The sequence below is a fragment of the Colias eurytheme genome, chromosome 16, assembly GCF_061535395.1.
Source record: "Colias eurytheme isolate Ceu_HAF_F1 chromosome 16, ilColEury1 Martin Lab GWU primary, whole genome shotgun sequence".
NCBI classification, from domain to species: Eukaryota; Metazoa; Arthropoda; class Insecta; order Lepidoptera; family Pieridae; genus Colias; species Colias eurytheme.
In genome coordinates, this window is record NC_142995.1 from 8,433,770 (window position 1) to 8,456,215 (window position 22,446).

The window sequence follows — 22,446 nt, forward strand, 5'->3', positions numbered from 1 at the left end:
TAAGACTTTAAGTAGTACTTTACGGAGTACTGGGAGATATGCCTTAAAAGAAAACCTATATACCGCACACCACGATTTTAAAAGGTGTCATTTGTAATGTGAAATATTCGTTAATATCAATGGTGAAATCAATTTAACTTTTGATCATGTAACTTCCGAAGGACCACCAATTCGATCGATCATATTAATCGGTTTATATCACGTAGCTGAAGGTGTAACGAAATACATTTAAATATTAAATTTTCTATTTTGAAAACGTAACTTCAATTACTTAAGTACTCTAACATTATATAGGTAGACACTTGGTAGACAATATAATTTGTGTCCTAGAACGAATGGCCTATAAATTCAGCAGATCAAAAAGCTTAGTAGAATACGAATAGACGCTCCTCAAGCGAACAACAATTAGATCTACTATCAATTAGGCATTCATTATTACAATCGCATCACAGTATAGCCATCAGGAAAAGCCTAACCACACCAACACCAGAATTAAGCCTGTCAAAACACAACTCGTTATCTGGCAATTTAAATCCCTGTTCGTGGCAGGATGTGAACACTGCCAAACAGAGTGGCAGGTAATTGCCGTAGTGTCAAAACATTCGACGAGATAGGCCCTGTCAGATTAACCGTATCCGCTAAAGAGACCCCGTTCCCTGGGGGCCTGTGCAGAACTGCACCGCATTTCGTCTGACGTTTGATTTAAAATTGCACCTCGTAAATTCATGAATTCGAAGTGACTGTCATTTTAATTTCACGTTGTACAGTTTTATAAGCTGCTCCCAACAAGTAGTGGTTGGTACCAGTACTTTTTGAAATACAGCTAAACAAAAGTAAGAAATATTTATATCTGTATATATAGGTGATGGGCGAGCGACACAGCCGTTACAGCCGCCCACAGAGTAGGAATCTGAATAGAAAGATTTAAAACTGGCAATGGCGGATACATCCTATAAAACGATGCATTATATAAATGGGTTATAATTTATAAACGAATTTATTTCAAAAGGAAATCAGGATATCACAAAGAGGGAAGGAATATGGGTCACCGGTCCCCTCACTCTGCGAAATGCAATAACATACCACCATTTTTTTCTCTTAAATACCTGACCTTATTCACGCAATACTGATCCAAAAGCCAGTTCATGGAGTAAAAATTAATTAATATCGAAAATTAATAGTGAGTACTAAGTACTCCATGAAACAACGCTAAAATGAATTCACGCTTTTTAAAAATAAGCTTTTATTAGCCAATCAATAAATCTACATTCTACACAATCTAGATCTCTTAAAAAGTTATAAAAAATTCCATAATATTTCCAATACGTAAATTAATTTTCAAACCCAGTCACTATGACCAATATGCGAAACGATTTATATTTCTATCAAACTAGTAACTACTTCATTTATGACTGAAGAAAATTAAAACAATGACATTATTTGTTACGCCAATATTCAATGAATATTCATTGGAGGTTTTTAGATTTCGTTCCACTAATAAATATAACAATAGTCATCACATACATCTTTTAAAAAATAACACATAAAATAGTCATAATAAACACCTTTACTATTGTTTAGATTAATGAGTTTAGATAATAAACACAAGTGAGGAAAAATAATGTAATGTATTTTCAACCGAACGTGCTCGAAGAGGGGTTATGATTATTAAATACTAGCGGTCCGCCCCGGCTTCGCCCGTGGTACATATTTACGTTTTCTCTACATAAAAACCATCCTCGTACTTCAAGGAATATAATAAAAAAAGAATTATCGAAATCGGTTCAGCCGTTCTCGAGTTATGCGCTTACCAACACATTTTGCGATTCATTTTTATATAAACTCAAACTCAAAACTCAAACATTTATTTATTCAATTAGACTTCTTCTAGAAGCACTTTTGAAACGTCATTAAGTACATATTTTAACATTTACCACCGATTCGGAAAGCAGTATCTACGGAGAAGAATCGGCAAGAAACTCCATAGTTGCTCTTTTTAATCATGTCAGATTTACAATTTTACAAATTACATATGTAATAATATCATAATATTATATTATCATAATATGCCAAAGAACTGTCCTGTGGTTTTTACGCGCTCCATGGGTTTTTATCTTCCATATATTCCTTAATACTGTAATAGGCTCTCTTGACAAGTACATTTTTTATATAAGATTTAAATTTAGAACTACTTAACTCTTTAATATTATGAGGAATTCTGTTGTAAAAGCGTATACCTTGGCCCATAAATGAATTTTTAACTTTAGCTAGCCGGAATAATGGCATTTCAATTTTATTTCTGTTTCTTGTGTCATAACAATGTCTATCTCCTACTTTTGTGTGTAAGTAAGCGTTATTATGTACATATAAAATATTATTAAATATATACTGCGACGGTACAGTAAGGATACCAGTATTCTTAAAGAGATCTCTTAGTGAGTCTCGAGCACGCAAATTATATACAGAGCGTATGGCTCTTTTCTGTAATATAAATATAGTTTCTATATCTGCAGCCCTGCCCCATAGCAGAATTCCATAGGACATTATGCTATGAAAGTAGCTAAAGTAAACCAATCTAGCCGTTTCTTCATCGGTGAGATGCCTTATTCTTCTAACTGCATATGCAGCTGAGCTGAGCTTAGCAGCGGTGGTGGTAACATGGGCCCCCCATTGGAGCTTCTCATCTAATGTCAAACCAAGAAAAACAGTCGATTCCACAGGGTATAATACCTCCCCGTTTAAAATAATATTCCTTTTCACCTTTTTTACATTTGGGAGGATAAATTCTACACAATTTGTTTTTTTTGTATTTAATAGTAAATTATTAGCATTAAACCAATTGGATATGCGTAAAAGAGCAGAGTTTACTTCGTCAACATTTGTGTCATGTCTATCCACATTAAAAATTAATGAGGTGTCATCTGCAAACAGTACTATTTCACACATATCCTGCAAATAATAAGGTAGGTCATTAATATACACTAAGAACAAAAACGGTCCTAAGATAGATCCCTGCGGAACACCTATGTTAATCGGCGCACCGCGAGATTTCTCTCCATTAACGACAACGGTTTGTACCCTGTTCTGAAGATATGAAGCTATGAGATCCTGAGCTAAACCTTTGATACCATAAAAATTTAGTTTCCGTAATAGAGTGGAATGTTCTACACAGTCGAAAGCCTTAGAAAGGTCGCAGAATATCCCCAAAGCATTCTTTGAATTTTCCCATGCTTTGTATATATGTGACAAAAGAGCTACTCCGGCATCAGTGGTAGAGCGCCCCTTTGTGAAACCATACTGTTTGGCGTGCAGTAAACCATTTGATGCAAAATGACTATTTAATTGGTTTAAAATTAGTTTCTCGAAGACTTTGCTCAATGTTGGTAATATGGAAATTGGCCTATAGTTATTACTGTCTTCTTGGTCACCACTTTTAAATAAAGGAATAACTTTGCTAAACTTTAGTAAATCAGGGAATATACCACAGTCGCAACACTGATTAAATATAAACGCTAGTTGATTGGCAATGTTTTCTATGATATTATTTACTAAATTTACAGACATACCCCAGAGATCACAGGTTTTTTTTAAATTTAATGTTTTAAAGGTTTTAACAATTTCATCAGCAGTCACGTGTCGCAATTCAAATAGTTTGTTACACTCAGCAACGTGATCCCTCAATAAAGACTCTGCAAGCGCTGAAGACGAATTTAAATTCTTAGTTAAACTAGCAGGGACACTACTAAAGAAATCTTCAAAAGCAAGCGCAACATCAGCACTTTTGTCAATGACCCTACCAGAGTTGACAAGTTTTATGGTACTATCGTTTGATCGGATTTTGCCCAATTCACCATTAATAATTGTCCAAACCGTTTTAACTTTATTGTCAGAGTTGCGTATTTTGTCTCTGATATACAAACTCTTGGCAGTGAAACAAACTTTTTTAAATGTTTTTGAATAATTTCTAACATAACTAAGAAACGACAAGTCTTTGTTATATTGTTTCATACCATATAACTCGTAAAGAACGTTCCTGCATCTGTGTATACTAGGAGTTGCCCATTGGCTGAATGGTAAATCCTTGGTAATAGTTAAAGATTTAATTTTAAATATTTTTTCATATTCACTATGAATGAACTTAAAAAGATTTGTAAACATTTCACAAGGATTTTTATGAAAGGATTGATTATTCAGGTCAGGTAGTTTATTATCAATATTATTTCTAAATGTATGAATGCCTTTTCTAGTTATAGGCCTAACATTAATTCTTTTAAATGTAGGTATGCAATCCCATTCAAAAACTACTTTCTGGCCACAGTGATCCGAAGTTAGCGTGTTGAGAATATATTTTTCTAAACATTTGCAATCACAGTATATATTATATAAGAGAAGATTATTATTCAATGATTGTGGGAATTTATATTACATTTGTAAGTACATAATATCTTTGTTACGCTTATTTTAAGATGTATCGTTAGTCATCTTATTAAAAAAATGACAAATCTATACTTATATCACAGTATTACAATATTACTGTGCTTATATTATAAAGCTGAAGAGTTTGTTTGTTTGTTTGAACGCGCTAATCACAGGAAGTACTGGTCCGATTTGAAAAATTCTTTCGGTGATAGCCCATTAGATAGCCCATTTATCGAGGAAGGTTATATAGGTATATCATCACGCCACAAACTAGAGCGGAGATTGCTCCGCGCGGGTAAAACCTCGGGGCACAGCTAGTTACATATCAATGAAGAAAAAAATCCCATTTAGGTAGTAGATACTTATTGACAGGTCGACGTTAAATCCTACTACTACTATAATTATAGGTATATGTACATACTATGTACTAAATCTAAAAGATCGCAAATAAATTTTAAAAGTAACGAGATTAATATTTTTTTTAATGACGAATGTTTGAGCTACATTCTCACAAATCACAATCGAATTCAGTGTAGTTACAATCGAGTAAAATACATTTTTATGATAATTATATTAATTAGTCATTACAGAGAGAGGGACAAGGCAATATTTATTGATTTAATTCAATAAATAATTGATATTACAGCCTTGATATCATCGGTTTTCTCGTGTCTTTCCTTGACGATAGGAATTACAAATTAACAAAGAAATAAATAAAATAACTACCGTAATTGTTTGTTCTAGCATTGTAGCCTGTTATTTGAAATTTTTTGTTAGTTAATGCAAACAAGTCAATGGTTAAGTTTTCACTATAATTAGTACAAGTTTCCTGGCCAATTTTTCCTTTACTTTATATTAAATTAGGTACCTATATAAATTGGTTGTGGCAAATGTATGTTTATAATTGAATATAGATTTCTACTACTTTGTACTTTTAAAAGAAATCTAGATACACTCGCAGGATATATTTTTTACTTTGAAGTTTGTACTAAACGTCTCGAAAATAGGTATAATAAAATTCTCATAGATAATATAAATTAACCTATCAGCTAGAAAACAGTTACGAAATTACTAAAAAAAAAAATTCTGCAGCCGGTAAATTCCCTCCAATTTTTTCCATCTCTCATTAAAAAATAAAAACGTTCGTCAGTGTTGCCAACATTCTAACGCCACAAATTAACAGAACACTGGTGCATGTTGCACACTGCGTCCGCACAAAGAGCCCATTGATGCGCGTAACGAATACGCCGGGTTGTCGACATGTTCGAATTCGTTTATCTGTACGTATAATCAAATGTTTTAATTACTTCTTGTATGTGGGTAGCAATATTGTTTTGAAGTTTTGAAAACACTGACAAACATAGTGAGGAAAAGAAAATTATTGGGACTAATTTAATGGGGAAAGAAAGAGTAATTTGCCTTATACATATAATTAAATTTATTGTACAGTGGACAGACGACCTAATCAAGGCGGCGCGGCGGGGGAGCCGCTGGATGCAGGCCACTGGTGATCGTTTTCTAGAAGTACACTCAATTATTAACTGGCTTAATTTAAATCTAAACTTAGCACACTACAGAATCAGATTGCTCGATCATTCATTCATTACAATCTATATGAAACCAAATAGAATTATTCTGTTTCAGATCTTACAGAATAATATGAGACAGTTGAAATTACATTGTCTACTAGTATTTTGGTATTTGAACAGTATTCATTATTATAAATTGTATTTTCTCACAACAATTAGTTATTATAAGAATTACAAATTATAAGTGCTTATCAAGTGCATCTATTTATAAATACTAATACTGTATACATACTCAAATTTCGACGGACCGAAGGACGATTTTTAAAAACACAAGATTTAATTTACACGTCTTTAATTAGTGCTTTCTACATTCAGAATGAATTAAACTAAAACTTAAACTAATAAACTTATCTCTAAACAAAAATGCAGCGTTTGAAGAAATACAATATGTATGCATTAAGGCGATGCAGGGTGGCCATAATTTGCTGCGTTAACAAATATGACATCGCTCGCATGTACTGCGGGTGGCCCCGATATAACTCCTCCATCCTCAGTTTCAAGAAAATCTGAAGGGTTTTCTTGAATACATATTTTTCTTAATTTAGACTTAATAACTATGACGATTACAATTATAATTACGATTAATACAAAAGTTATAATGTTAATCACTCCGACGGCACTATTCACTGAACTATTAAACTGGTTTTCACTATTTTCACTATTTTCAATTAAATGCCTAAGCATATTTATGTCAGTTAAATTTGCACCCTTCAGGTTAACAGGCTTCCTGTCGGTCTGGGAGTTCATCAAATTTGGTAATATAATTTTTGGTAAACTTGGGTATATAATATCATTTCCATTCGCTTCATATTTCTTTAGTGTTATATCTCCGATTTTCACGTAGCAGCCAATCTCGTCTAACGCCAATAAATAAGTACCACGAAGAAATTCTTGGGTTACCTCATTTTCACAGACCTTAGTAAGTACTGTTTCCACATTTACGTAAAGTATCCATCTATTTGGTAGAACATTGTCGATTTTCACGTCATCTATGGAAATGGGAATCGGCTGACAACTGGAAACATTTGTAGATAGTCGCAGAAGATCGGTTAAACAATCGTCTCTGTATAGTGTTGATGTCAGTATTTCCGGGCATAGGAACCGGTCTTCATCAATTTCTTTGCATGGTTGTGAAAGTGGCATCGTTTTCAACCCCTTCACAAGGACATATGGGTATTTGGGAAGGATAAGGGAAGTCTGACCTTTTTCTTTGTTAAATATAGGTAAAGGTATTATTTTAAAATATGAGTAAATATCATCAGTAATTAATGGAATAGTCATTACGAATTTTATTTGACTTTGTTTTACATAGGTTTGTACTTCTATTAATTGTTCGATTTTAAGAACATTATCTAAATTTACTGGAAATGGTAACTTAGAGCTAGTTTCAATATTTTTTAATAAAAGCAATAATTCCTTCGTATCTACAACGGATTGGTGTAAAAGTTTAATTTTACTAAAAGCTACAGCAGTTTCAATTTCACTTAATCTAACGTAAATAGACATAAAATTATGTAAAAATGCAGAATATGTATGTATAATTTCATTAGTCTTTTGATGTAAATTTGTGTCATTTAAAAGCGAATCAATTACATTTAGCTTATTCTGGATTGCAATGAAATTGTTATTAGATATTTCAGCAACATTTAATAACGAACCCACCATCTCAGTAACGATCGTCATCTTATGTATTATAGAGTCTTGTTTAGTCTTTAATTTTTCAATAGTGTTTTCAAATTGTATAGCATCTTCGTTGTCGAGGTTACCGGTGATAATTTTTATAACTGAACCAAGTGGATTTAATAAACCACGTTTAGATCTAGAAGACGGAATTAATTGTTCAAATTTATCAATAGTATAATTCATATGATAATCTGTTTGTAATTCGGTTGTAGTAAAATCGGAACCTAACGCTTTTACATCAATACAACTATGAACCTGATTTCTAAATGATAGATAACTATTTATATTAAATTCTAAATCGTCATATATTAACTTTAAATCTAACACCTTAATAACTCTCCATGTGCCATTGCTGACGACTGCATAGCCTTCACGGAGGGGTAGTATTCCGGGATTCCGTTTAATCTGGTGCAGTTGAAGGCCCTGGTTTTGGATCACATGGATCGTCAGAAGCAGTAACCTGCGGAGGACGCTTAATGTATTTAATTGGAACTTTAGTCTCACGATTGTGTGTCGTTACTGGCACTATATTTCTATGGATTGGTCCCGTGACTATCGCTTTCTGATACCTAGGCTTATCTTTAGCACGTCTCGTGTTAACTCCCTTAATGTAAACTGAATCTCCTATGTCTATGTTAAAATCATTTTCACCGCCATGCTTATCCTTAATAACCTGTTGCTTATGAATAATTTTGTCTGTAAGATATTTGTATGAAAATTTAGTACGTTTGTGGTGATCTTTTACGAATTGTTGAGTTAATTGTTTATTAAAATCTCCAGCTTTATCTAGAATCAGTATGCCTTCCGTATCAAGATCGCGAGTTGAGTGAACCGTATCTGTATTTTCGCTATTATTGCTAGACGCGGTCAAGGTGCTGCTTTCCGCGGTTATTGTACTACTATCAGGTAACGGAATCGAATATGGGGACCTTGGGCGATTATTTTTAGTGATAGGCACTGTTCGGTCTGAATCAGACGAAATTGTAATCGGCGTCAGGGGTCGGTCACATTTTCCCGCCTGATCGTTACTAACTTTTACTATTTCATCGGTTAAGTGTTTTTGAAGATTTCGCTCCTTTTCATCTACATTAACTTTCATTGACACGTCGACTATTGCTGCTGGCATACGAACGCTTTCACGAAAAGTCTGAAAATCTAATATAGCGTCACCGTTCTGAAGGTTAGTTGGAATTGATACTCTAGTTTCTGATCGAGGCTCTAGGGTGATTCTTAACGGAGGGTTATATATAATCGGTATTTTGGCGTTAAATGTTTCTAAAACTTGGTGCTTCATATCGATATTTGCATCTAGTTTCTTAAGTAAATCAGATCCGATTAATCCATCATACTTACTGTCTACATTGTATACATAAAATTTGTGGGAAAGTGAGCTTCTAAAAGTTTTTAATAATGGAATTTCTATAACCTCATCATGAGTGCTTTGCGCATGGGTACTAACAACTGTAAATTGTTCATACTGTTTATGATCTCTAAAATATTCTTCTGCTTTGGCCGGACTTATAAAGGAACGACTACTTCCTGTATCTATGAGAAACTTTGCTTTTATTTCGGGAACTATAATATGTGGTAATTTTAAGAAGCTGTCACAATAATTTAAATTTATTATTTCACTGTCTCGTCGGAGGCCGGTAACAGGAAATTCATTATTGTCATTAAAATTGCTTTCAATTACTTCCGGATCGGTATACTCGTATAACTCGTTCACTGCGTCTTCTTTATAATCTAAGGGTGAGTTATCGTAATTTTCATAATTTGGTTCATCGCAGTAATATATGTTATGAGTTACGTTTTGCCTCATAGGTGCCGTACGCATTGATACATCGCTATTTAAGCCGGGGTTCGGTACCTGGGCATGTTGTATGCCAAATTTAAAACGAGGTTGGTCTGTTTGTTGATTTGGGATTCCAAATTTATAACCGGAATTTTGAAAAGGTCGCAATTGGTGGTTATTATTGGATTGTGTGCCAAATTTATAGCCTTGGGCTTGTGGTGTTTGCCTTAACTGTTGAATAAAATTTGGTTGAGGTGATTGCATTAAATTTGGTCGCGGTTGTTGTGCGAAATTCGGTCTATAACCATTTGGCTGTTGAGGACTGCCGTATTTAAAGTTTTGATTTATAGGCATTGTAATAAAATTAGGTTTGAATGAATTTTGAAAAGTGTTTTGGGTTATAGGTTTTGGCTTACTAGTCTTTGCATTATATTGTTGTATAAAATTTACTTCTTCCGTAACTACGCTAAGTGCATTTTCTAAGTTTTTACAACCCCTTAATCTAACAATCCGGATCATGTCCTCCGGGAGGTTGTAGAGAAAAACATTTAACGCAGTATTATTGTATATGATCATTTTCGCGGCTTTGACCCCTTCATCCGTGAAGCGGTTCACTTTTGAAAATAGGGAACTTTTTACGTTTTGTATTCTGTGGCAAAACTGTATGTAACTTTCACCTTGTTTTATTTTTAACCCTTCTAACTCTAATGCTATACACTCTTCCGATCGCGGGTCTCCGAAATGTTGGGTAAGAATTTCTTTCAATTCAGCCCATGAAGTTATATTTTGGTAATCACTAAGCAGTGAAGCTGCCTTACCGATAAGCCTGCTCGTTATGGCATGGTATACATATAAGTTTTGTGCGTTATTACTCGCATCTTGGAATGACCTTATAATATATTCACTTTTATTGATAAATAGGTTTAACAGTTTTTCATCCCCATCAAATTTGGGAATGATACATAGTATTTCTCTAGGAATGAGTTTAATCTCTTCCATTTTGCGTAGTTTTATCGATTAAAACACGAAATTAATGAAAGTAACACTTAAAATCACTAACTAATTAACTAACAATTAAAATTAAACACTAAAAATTACGACTTATCACGATAATTGTAATGAACAAAATCAAATAAACGTAATGATTAGGCCGACTATTTTGGGTCGGGGATTTCGTGAAAAACAGGGACTATGAAAAACAGGAGTGAAGAGGTCTACTCACAGTCTGCTCGCTCCCATGTCCTTCACTTATGATTCTGAATGCTCGTCCTTGAAGTCTCCGTACGCGTTTCACTGCAGCGATTCAGTTTTTTACGCGTACGCGTCGCGGGAGTTATTTATTTAGTTCGAGGATACTCGTCTGTACCGCACTATCACAGGTCCTTGATTATGGCTTTACTGATAGCTCGGCAGCAGGATATTATCGAGTATCCTACCGGCTGCGCCACTCAAATTTCGACGGACCGAAGGACGATTTTTAAAAACACAAGATTTAATTTACACGTCTTTAATTAGTGCTTTCTACATTCAGAATGAATTAAACTAAAACTTAAACTAATAAACTTATCTCTAAACAAAAATGCAGCGTTTGAAGAAATACAATATGTATGCATTAAGGCGATGCAGGGTGGCCATAATTTGCTGCGTTAACAAATATGACATCGCTCGCATGTACTGCGGGTGGCCCCGATATAACTACATAGTATATTATTATTAGTCTGTGCTAATACACTGACTTTGTACTAACTATCATAAAATATCCAACGGCGGGGAAGAAAATCTATAATCAAAGGAAAGGCGGTACCAACATTGCTAAGATTTCATCAAATGTAACAAATGTAGTAAAAAGTAACAAAAGTATATTATGTATTATCTTAGTAGCATGAAAACAAAGAAACGGGAAGGACAATCTAAAATGTTTGAAGATCTCTTATATATAAAATTCTCGTGTCACAATGTTAGTCTGCATACTCCTCCGAAACGGGTGGACCGATTCTCATGAAATTTTCTGTGCATATCGGGTAAGTCTGAGAATCGGCCAACATCTATTTTTCATATGTACCACGGGCGAAGCCGGGGCGGACCGCTAGTAAGTGTATAATTCCTTTATAAATAAAGATTTCTAATCAAATACATTGAATCTACCTGTAGATAGGAACAAGTGCAGAAAAAAACATCATCATCTTCACAGGCTGGGACATTTACAGATAGAAAATAATGGAACACTCACCAATGTATATACTATAATAAAAATTATTCAATTTTAACACTATAACCGAGAAAATAGCAAGATGATTTTAATAATTTCCAAACGATATAGGTAGGTTGAAAGTAAATTTTTGACTGGACATGGATATGCATTTTTATGGGAAACCCGAGCAAATATAAGCTTTCAAATGCGACTTTTAAATGATATCAAAACATATGTAGTTATCGGTTGTAATAAAAATTCAGTATCAAATTATTAATTTCAAGTAGGCCGAAAATTAATATAAGTACTGTAGAATAAATTTACAGTCAGCCGTACAGCAATTAATTATATTTCTTTCACAAATTTGAGGATGTACTGGGTACCTACATAAATAAAAATGTTGGATATCCAGTGCGACAGAAAAACAATGCTTTTTTTCAATGATTAAATACCAACTTAATTATTAATTAACTAATTATCAGTGTTACTAATAACATTTAATTATGTTTACTAGGTAATCTTATATATAAAAATGAATCGCAAAATGTGTTGGTAAGCGTATAACTCGAGAACGGCTGAACCGATTTCGATAATTTTTTTTTTATTATATTCCTTGAAGTACGAGGATGGTTTTTATGTAGAGAAAACGTAAATATGTACCACGGGCGAAGCCGGGGCGGACCGCTAGTATAAAATAAAAAGCTAAGGCACCTAGTATCTTCAATATATTCAAACATATTTTCGAAGGTCGTTACGTGTGATAAGTATCGCAAAAAATTAACTATCATGTACTGCGATAAGTTTCCGTTCCAGTTTCCATTCATACTAGTCTTTAATAACTATAATTAATAAAATTAGCATTCTAACTCAACATCTTTCACTAATAAATTATTTAAAAATTAAAACCAATATTGTTACGTAAAATATATCATCCCTATGATTTACACACAGATTAAATATACGTATACATAATATCGTAAATTATCTAGCGAACCAGTTATAATTTTTATAGTTTACATTCAGTTTTAAATAAGTATAAACAAAACTTACCGATAAAAAGTATACCGAAATCCATCAAAACTTTTCGCAATAAAAACTTAGAATCACGATCCAAGGTAATCGAATGTGTGCGCGAATTCGTTTTACGTTCATTTCTCTCCATTTTTAATTTAAAATAGACGAATACAACGCGATTTTAATATTTTTAGATGCACTTTAGTTCTGGCACATAAACGTTACGAAACGTCAAAGAAACAACCGGGCTCCAAAGCAATGAGCGATTGACAACTAACACACGTCAAACTAGACGCGCATGCGCGCTTCAACTGAGTCGATTACTCGAATACTCGATTGTCCGATGACGGCTCGGAACCGCGTACGACAACAAACTTGCGAGTTGCGAGTCGTGAAGTTTTTGCCGCAGCGGACGCTATAAAAGAATAAAAACAATTTTCATTTTAATTGAACGCTTTTCTACTTAAAACTCAAGTTAAAAAATGTCAATAAAGTTATCTAACAGCTTTTTTGGATTAAAAACAGCAAGTCTCTTAGATATATTGTCTCTATCTACAAGGAATATTAAATTATATTTCAGAAAAGGTAGCTAAACGTGGCATAATCAAAGATTCAGACATGATTCAGATACATATTTGCAATAATTAAAAAAAATAATTTAATGAATAATTAAATCAATAACCATGAATTATTATCAATTAGCTAAGTGCCCAAGTACTAACAGAGAATAATTATTTTATTAGTGAATGAAATTACATTCAATTAGCACAGGTACATTTAATTAATAAATTAAGTACCTAGGTAGTTAAATTCCTGACAATATTTGCAACATATAAAAAACAGATAAATATTTTTTGCAACAAGTTAAGTAGGTATAAAAAATATTTATCGTAAAGTTTTTGAAATGAAGCCATAAAAATATTCGGTTGCAACTCTCAATAATAAATTAACCACTGCACACGGATAAACATTTAAACATTGATACGGTTAACTGATTTTTATGCTCTGTCAAATTAATTTTATGTTACCAGTTTAATAAGAAGCGGTAGCTGATGTCAAAAGGTTTAATCTTTTTAGGGTTCCGTAGTCCGACAAGGAACCCTTTATAAGATCGTTCAGTCCGTCCGTCATATTATAGTCTGTCACAGGCTGTGACAGTGACTCACAGTCACAGGAGAGTAGTAAGTATATTCTTTGGTCACAGCACAATATTTTAGGTTTGCAAAGGATGGACTGTAAACGGCTTATATCTTGGCTTATAATTATTATAATGCTATGGCAAAATGCGCACAAAATAAAAAATAGAACGACCATAGATGGTTTGAATTCTACAACCTCGATAAACTATTATTTTTTCGTAAATTATCTTCAGCCTTGAGCTGTTGTGGACTATGAGAAAGCCTTCGACTGCATTGAGACCTGGTCTGTTCTGGAGTCTTTGCAGCGCTGCCAGGTTGACTGGCGATATATCGAAGTGCTGAGATCACTGTATGAGGCCGCAACCATGTCCGTCCAAATCCAGAACCGGCGTACGAAATGTATCCATCTACAGCGAGGCGTGAGACAAGGTGACGTAATCTCGCCGAAATTGTTCACCAACGCGTTAGAGGATATGTTTCGGACGCTGGATTGGAAAGGACGAGGCATCAATATCAATGGTCAGTGCATCTCACACTTACGATTTGCCGATGACATTGTCATTATGGCTGAATCGCTGCAAGAGCTGAAGCAAATGTTGAACGACCTAGTTGAATCTTCCTCACGCATCGGACTCCGCATGAACGCAGAGAAAACAAAGGTTATGATTAACGCTCATGTCTTACCGGAGCCGATAAACATCCAAGGAGTCTCTCTCGAGATTGTTCAAGAGTATGTCTACCTAGGGCAAATGCTCCAACTAGGTGGGAACAATTTCGAGAGAGAAATCAACAGGAGGATACAGCTGGGTTGGGCAGCTTTTGGTAAACTGCGTCGAGTCTTCTCGTCGTCACTACCACAATGCCTTAAGACAAAGGTATTTAATCAGTGCGTCCTACCAGTCATGACCTACGGAGCCGAGACGTGGACACTGACAGTGCGACTGGTCCACCAACTCAAAGTCGCTCAGCGAGCTATGGAGAGAGCTATGCTCGGTATTTCTCTAAGGGACCAAGTCCGAAACGAAGTAATTCGCCAGAGAACAAAAGTAACCGACATAGCTCAACGAATTAGCAAGCTGAAGTGGCAGTGGGCCGGTCACATGTGCCGCAGAACGGACAACCGCTGGGGCACACATGTCTTAGAGTGGAGACCGCGACTCGGCAAACGTAGCGTAGGACGCCCTGCTACACGGTGGAGTGACGACGTCCGCAAGGTTGCTGGCCATAACTGGCGGCAAAGAGCCAACGACCGGGCTCAGTGGCGTGCATTAGGAGAGGCCTACGTCCAGCAGTGGACATCGAAAGGCTGATGATTGATTGATTGATTGATTGAGCTGTTATTGTTAACTAGATTTTTTTTAATTTTATTTATAGATCGATGATGAATTATATAAACTTATAAGCAATTAAATTTGTAATTTATCTGAGATTCAAGAGAATTCAGTTACGGATTATTACCTACTTATAAGTTATAACTAGTAAGTACCTAGTTATAATGATATTATTTGGATATTATGTGCTACTAAGCTCAATAATTTTATATGATTTTACTGTGGATTTTACAATGGATTTTACTGTGGGTAGGTAAGTAATAAATAATAATATAATAAACTGTTAATAATTGTTTTATACATATATGAAATAAAATTAGGTAATTTAATTTTCTACAGAACCTCATTCCCATAGCGAATTCAATGCGGTCTTGGCAGTTTTACCCTTTTTTATACAATTCAGTGATTTGGGTTGGACACCTGTGATTTTTTGATGCTTTAAAAAAATTAAGTAACCGATTTATAACGACATAAGTACCTACTTAGTTCTTATGTATTTGTCTATTTTTATATCTTACGCTTTCAGACCTAGCTAAGGAACTGTACCGATTTTAATTAATTTAAGTAGGTATAAAAACAGATTAAACCTGGGAAAAGTATTTTTCTTAATACAAATAGTAAATATAAATAATGCACGTCTTTGTCTTACACGCACTAGGTACATAATATTATAAGTAACGAAGAATTTAATACTTACACCGAACCTATTTGTTTTAAATTTTATCAAGATAAAGAAAGACCTATAGTATGTAGTATAATTTTTTTTAAACCCCTAATTGAAAAGAGTATCTAGTATTTTTAAATACACAGGTTTTCAGAATAGCGTCAACATTTTGGTCATAGTAATTATTAGTATGTAATGGTATACAAGTAACAACTAAATATATTTGCTTCATCTAAATTAGACTCCTGTTCAACGCCATCTCTTGGTCTGTTCTAAAACAATTAGATTCGTTTTATTATTAACAATAATTATTGTAAGTCACAAAGTAAGTAGCAGTTCTGTTTAAATCCTATAGATGGCGCTGATCACAAAATAAAATTCTTATGTTTTACAATAGATGGCGTTAGTATCTTCTTATCGTTTGCTTTTTAAACTAGATGGCACTATAAAGCTTATAAATTTTTTAATCTACACTAATATTATAAAGAGGAAAACTTTGTTTGTTTGATTGTAATGAATAGGCTCATAAACTACTGGACCGATTTTGATGAAATTTGGCACAGATAATCTTTAGACTAGTTTAGTATTATAATATTATCGTAATTATTAATTGATAGCCGAAAAATAATGAATTTAAATTAATTAAACTGTTTTTTTTTTATTTCTTAATAAACCATCAGGTATTAATAATTGTAATTACAAATCTATACTAAGTACTATACTAATATCATGAACCAATATAATGCTAATATCACCTAATATTATAAAGTTGAAGAGTTTGTTTGTTTGAACACGCTAATCTCAGGAACTAGGTACTGGTCCGATTTGAAAAATTATTTCGTTGTTAGATAACTTATTTATTGCGGAAGGCTATAAGCTATATATCATCACGCTAAGTGAAGAGTTAAGAGAAGCAAAGAGAAGAGAAGTTCCTATACCAATAGGAACGGAGCAATGCGGGTAAAACCGCAGGGCACAACTAGTATTTTATTTAATACTAGCGGTCCGCCCCGGCTTCGCCCGTGGTACATATTTACGTTTTCTCTACATAAAAACCATCCTCGTACTTCAAGGAATATAATAGAAAAGAATTATCGAAATCGGTTCAGCCGTTCACACGTGATGCCATGACAACGCGAAACGGGTGCAGACCCGCCGCCTTTTTATAGCTCCCGCCGCGAAGCGCGTCGAACGCGGCAACTGATACACAAAAATAATCCTTATGGCTGCATGATTCTGTATTCACGCGCGATGACTTATAGCGTATTTCATGTATAACTTTGGTGTTTCTACACCGATTTACATGATTCTTTTACTATAACCTGCCCAGGAGTATGAAGAATAATTGTGCCAAATTTGGTTAAAATCCGTCGTGTAGTTTTTGTTTCTATAACGAATATACAGACAGACAGACAGACAGACAGACAGACAGACAAAAATTTTACTGATTGCATTTTTGGCATCAGTAGCGATCCCTTATCACCCCTACATAGTTTTTTTTTAAATATATTTCATGTACAGAATTGGCCTCTCTACAGATTTATTATAAGTATAGATAAGGTATATAATGCGTAAAGGTAGGCACTTTGTAAATTTATCTATAGGATCATGATCAGTAAATTTCTGTAAACAAACACTACGAAGCGTCTACGCTAGGAAAAGTCATCATTGATGTTATTGCAGTCCCCTATTCCACCTAATAACATTCAGGGTTCAAAATTGCCGTTTGCTTGTCACAAAATAGAAAGTAAACGTCGCTACGTCTCAACTCTCAAGTAAGGTATCTATCTGGGTTGCTAAGCCCACAAAGGCTGGATAATCTGAGCGAGCCGCTTATCTAACTCGTGGAAATGTTTGCGCCGGGATTCGTCCATCTTTGACGGATTACCCGTACCCTTGTTGCTGAGATTAACGTCTGAGTTTGGGAAAATTGTGAGTAAAAATATCGGGTTCGCTTTTCCTTTGGTAAATATGGTATGAGTATGGTTATGGATGTTTAGATATAGATTGTAGATAGATTGAACATTTTGAGAGGAGAATTAAATAAAGGTTTACATTAAATATTGATCATAATTTCTGATTAGGATTACTATTGCTGCATTTTATTTTTTACCTAGCGATGTATTCTGAATCCATACCTACTAATATTATAAATGCGAAAGTAACTCCGTCTGTCTGTCTGTTACTGAACCAATTTGTATGAAATTTGGTATAGATATATTTTGATACCCGAGAAAGGACATAGGCTACTTTCTACCCCGGGAAATAGGATAGGTTTTATCCCGGAAATCCCACGGGAACGGGAACTATGCGGGTTATTCGTGGTTTTTCTTTGACTGCGTGGGCGAAGCTGTGGGTGGAAAGCTAGTGCTGAATATACACTAGCTAATATGCAGTCAGTTTTACTACTACTAGTACTAGCTGCGCTCCGCGGTTTCACCCGCGTGGCTCTGCTTCTGTTGGTCTTAGCGTGATGATATATTATAGCCTATAGCCTTCCTCGATAAATGGGCTATCAAACACCGAACGTAGAAAAATTAATTTATTATACGTAGGTATATCATAACTCATAAGTCCATAAGGTAATACAATATGTTCTTTTAACACTAAGTAATTAAAGGAAATTCACTTAGAACCACCAAAAATAACATTTATTTAAATAAGTAGGTAAAAATAAATAACCAACTGTTCACAGCATCAGATTTACTATCGAACAGGAAAAATTTTAATTAACACTATTGATAGCACTATCGCTTGCGCATTTGAAAGCATCAAACGCACGTAAGCAGTCCCCTATGGCTTGGCCAATATGATCGTCGACATCGATATATTAGCACCATTGCTAACCACACCATGCTGTATAGCGCTCTTGCTGACGTGGTTTCTACTGCCGAAATGGAGGAGTCTGCATAACTTCATCGGCCTACACCAAGTCTTAGCTGGTACCCTCCATCTCTACTCCATAGCCATATTTCAAATATTATTGCAAGAATTCGTAATATACAGTGACGTTCTTATCAGTGCCAACGGATATCTCTTCAGGATCGCTGCATCTTGGTCCTTCTGCGCGTCCCTCTTCGCGTACCTGAAACTACGCTTGGTGTACATGCAGAAGATCAGCTGCGAGAAGAAGAAATCTCTAATACTGGCGTATGGTATGACGACCGTTCTCCAAGTGATAATCAAAGTAATTGTTCCAGCCCTGTATCCACCATTGACGATGTTCTCTGAACCGGTGCCCAGTTTGCTGTGCGTGTATCATATAGAGACGGTGAATATGATTTTGTTTGTTAGTGTGATAGCATCTGTGTTTAGCTCGGGCAATCGGTCGCTAAGGGAGAAAGGCAAGCGCGTGATCGCTCTGGTGGGAGTCGCGATTATGTGTGACATGGCCACTATAATCTACATGCTGAGTATGCTGCCGAAGTTCTTGGCTTTCGAGTACGATGTAGACATTCTGAAGATGATGTTCTCTTTCAGATTGATTCCACAGTCGATTGTGTTATTGTTTAACAGACCAACAAGGAAACTTTGGCAGGAATACTTCGCGCGTCGGAGGCACCGACGATTGAATAATTTTTGATCCATGCTTTGGTGTGAATTGTGATAAGATGTAGGTATTGATGATCTGAATTCTTAATCTATTTGGACTGATGTTTATTGATAACGGGTTTGATTATACATGAAGTTTTTAAAAACAGTCGATATTGTAATTTTTTGGAATAAAAAAATATATTTTTCTCATAATAAAATTGTTTTCATTTTCGAAGTATCTAGCTACCTACCTACTACCTACCTACCTAATTTCAATCGATCAGTCAGTTCCTGCCAACTAGGGATGTTAATTTTGATGAAATCAAGAAATACCTTAAGTCATCGACACAAGTAAGTTTTGCTTATTTTAATACGTTGACTGCATTGGATGCCATGTTTAGGTAGCTTATGGATTTGAAGCCAGTTCGTATGAGTTTATTGAGTTATTTGCGGGACGAATTTCTTGTTGGAAAAAATTTGCAGGTAAAAGGTTCGTAAGTAGGCCGAATCGCTTTTAATTTTGTTTTAGGAATATCGTGTTAGCAAATTTTAATTCAATGTGTATGTGTGCGGCCGTTTGGACCTCATTAATCTAATAATTAGGTAAACAAAGAAATAAATTATACTAGCTGTGCTCCGCAGTTTCACCCGTATTGTTCCACTCCTGTGGGTCTTAGCGTGTTGATATAATAGCCTATACTCTATAATCTATAGAGTATATATAGGCTAGGCCTTCCTCAATGAATGGGCTATCTAACACCGAAATAATTTTTCAAATCGGACCAGTAGTTCCCGAAATTAGCGCGTTCAAACAAACAAACAATCTCTTCAGCTTTATATCATTAGTATAGATTTGTCTCGGTTATATCTAAATTTGTAGATAAATGTGAATAAATTCATTCCCTGCACGTGTAAAGCTTGCTTTGAACGCCGCATCAGTAAAAATGGCCTTGATAAGTATTAAAATAAAACAAAATACCTATAGTAAACATTTATTATCCAAAATTCATAAGAGGAAGTTAACAAAATAATGTAGTATTTCCAATTTTCTGTTGGGTCTATTTTCCAAATTTCCAATTGCAGCATAGTCATACAAAGTGTTCGTATAAATTCATATTTTCAAAATTATGAGGCTATTTCAAAAAGTGGGGCATCTATCCCGGTTTTACCCTAGATGTTTAAAAATAGTGTCTTTTTGAATTTCGGTTGTGCGAGGAATCAGTAACGATTTTTTAATAACTAAATCATGAATAAAAAATACATCATAAGATGACACAACAGAGTCACACTTCAGTGTGCTGTGGCGAGGAACAACAGTGTGAGTACTGTAGTACTACCATAGTGTAAAGATTATACTATAGTAGGTAGGTACTAGGTGCTATGCTTGAGCTATCCATTGCACGAATTCTATTAGGTAAGAAAATTGTAATTTTTATATCAATTTTTATTTCTAATCATAAGACATAATTATAAAAATATTTTTTCGTGATTAAAGGTTCTTAATGTCGTTATAAATGTTATCGTAATTAATATTATCTAATATTAATTTTATTTTATACTAGCGGTCCGCCCCGGCTTCGCCCGTGGTACATAGGTATTTACGTTTTCTCTACATAAGAACCATCCTCGTACTTCAAGGAATATAATAGAAAAGAATTATCGAAATCGGTTCAGCCGTTCACACGTGATGCCGTGACAACGCGAAACGGGTCACGGGTGCGGACCCGCGCGCCGCCTTTTTATAGCTCCCGCCGCGAAGCGCGTCGAACGCGGCAACTGATACACAAAAATAATCCTTATGGCATGTAATTCACGCGCGATGACTTATAGCGTATTTCATGTATAACTTTGGTGCTTCTACACCGATTTACATGATTCTTTTACTATAACCTGCCCAGGAGTATGAAGAATAATTGTGCCAAATTTCGTTAAAATCCGTCGTGTAGTTTTTGTTTCTATAACGAATATACAGACAGACAGACAGACAGACAGACAGACAGACAAAAATTTTACTGATTGCATTTTTGGCATCAGTAGCGATCCCTTATCACCCCTTCATAGTTTTTTTTTAAATATATTTCATGTACAGAATTGGCCTCTCTACAGATTTATTATAAGTATAGATTAGGTACTTAGGTAAGTACCTAGATATATTTTACAAAAATGATGTTCATGTTGTTAGGAAAAATTTAAAATACATTAACTAGGTAGAGCAAGTAACAAAAAAACATAAAATAACACGCAACTCTCGCCAGTAGCGAGCGGAAACAAATAAATGCATCAGAAATACGCACCTCGAAAGACAAAAACCGCGAAGCCGCGCGCTAAAGACGACGAAATTCAACAGCAAACAAACGCAAAATTCCTTCATTACAGTACAATGCCTACAAGCGGCTACATACAAATAACTGGGAGCGTCCAATTTAAATAACAGCCTCGCAAAGCTGAAAAACAACCCGTAACCGAAGTTGAAAATAAATTAGCAACCACCCTGCACCCCCTCGTACCAATGTGTACATTGTGCAAAATATTATTTGCCTTGCCAGACAATAATAGGATCTAGTGCCCCGCCCTGACATTTTAGCTTTGGCAGCCCCGCCCCGCGCGGCGGCCCGGCGATTGGCCCGCCGCGAGCCTCTCTGTCGGGCCTCTCTGTCGCCCTCCGGCCCTCGCGCTCGCACGCGTAGCTTTCCTCCGACGCCCGAGGGGTAAATGTTTTGGTAGGAAACACACACGACGGTTTCTACAGTTGGCTATTGTTGAAGCGATTCGCGCAGGGAATATTTTTTAAGCTCGTTTTATTTGAAGATACCTGAATGGTGTGTAAGAATTTCTCTTTATGAGATTTTTTCAATAGACAGTCCTTTAGCGCTGGATTAAGGGATCGCTATACGTATCTTTGTAAACGTTTCCTTTGCACGGTTTTATGATTCTTTTCATATGTTGACGTTTATTTAATATGGATTTTTTATACGCTCGTAATAAAATATGAGAATAGAGCTTTTGGGGACTGAAACGTTTTGAATGATTATGGGAATTTAATATGAGAAGCCTTATATTTTTATACTGACTATATTTTTAGGATAAATA

General features: G+C 35.0%; 1 protein-coding gene across 1 annotated transcript in view; it reads right to left on the reverse strand.

The window, feature by feature from the left end:
- The window catches only part of LOC149901970 (putative phosphatidate phosphatase), an 87,897-nt gene extending 74,910 nt beyond the window's left edge, over window positions 1–12,987 (reverse strand). The window contains exon 1 of the mRNA XM_090110826.1: window positions 12,725–12,987. Coding sequence (XP_089966952.1) covers window positions 12,725–12,836 — 112 coding nt within the window. The 5' untranslated portion in view covers window positions 12,837–12,987. The remainder of the gene's footprint in view (window positions 1–12,724) is intronic.
- Between the last annotated feature and the right edge of the window lie 9,459 nt (window positions 12,988–22,446).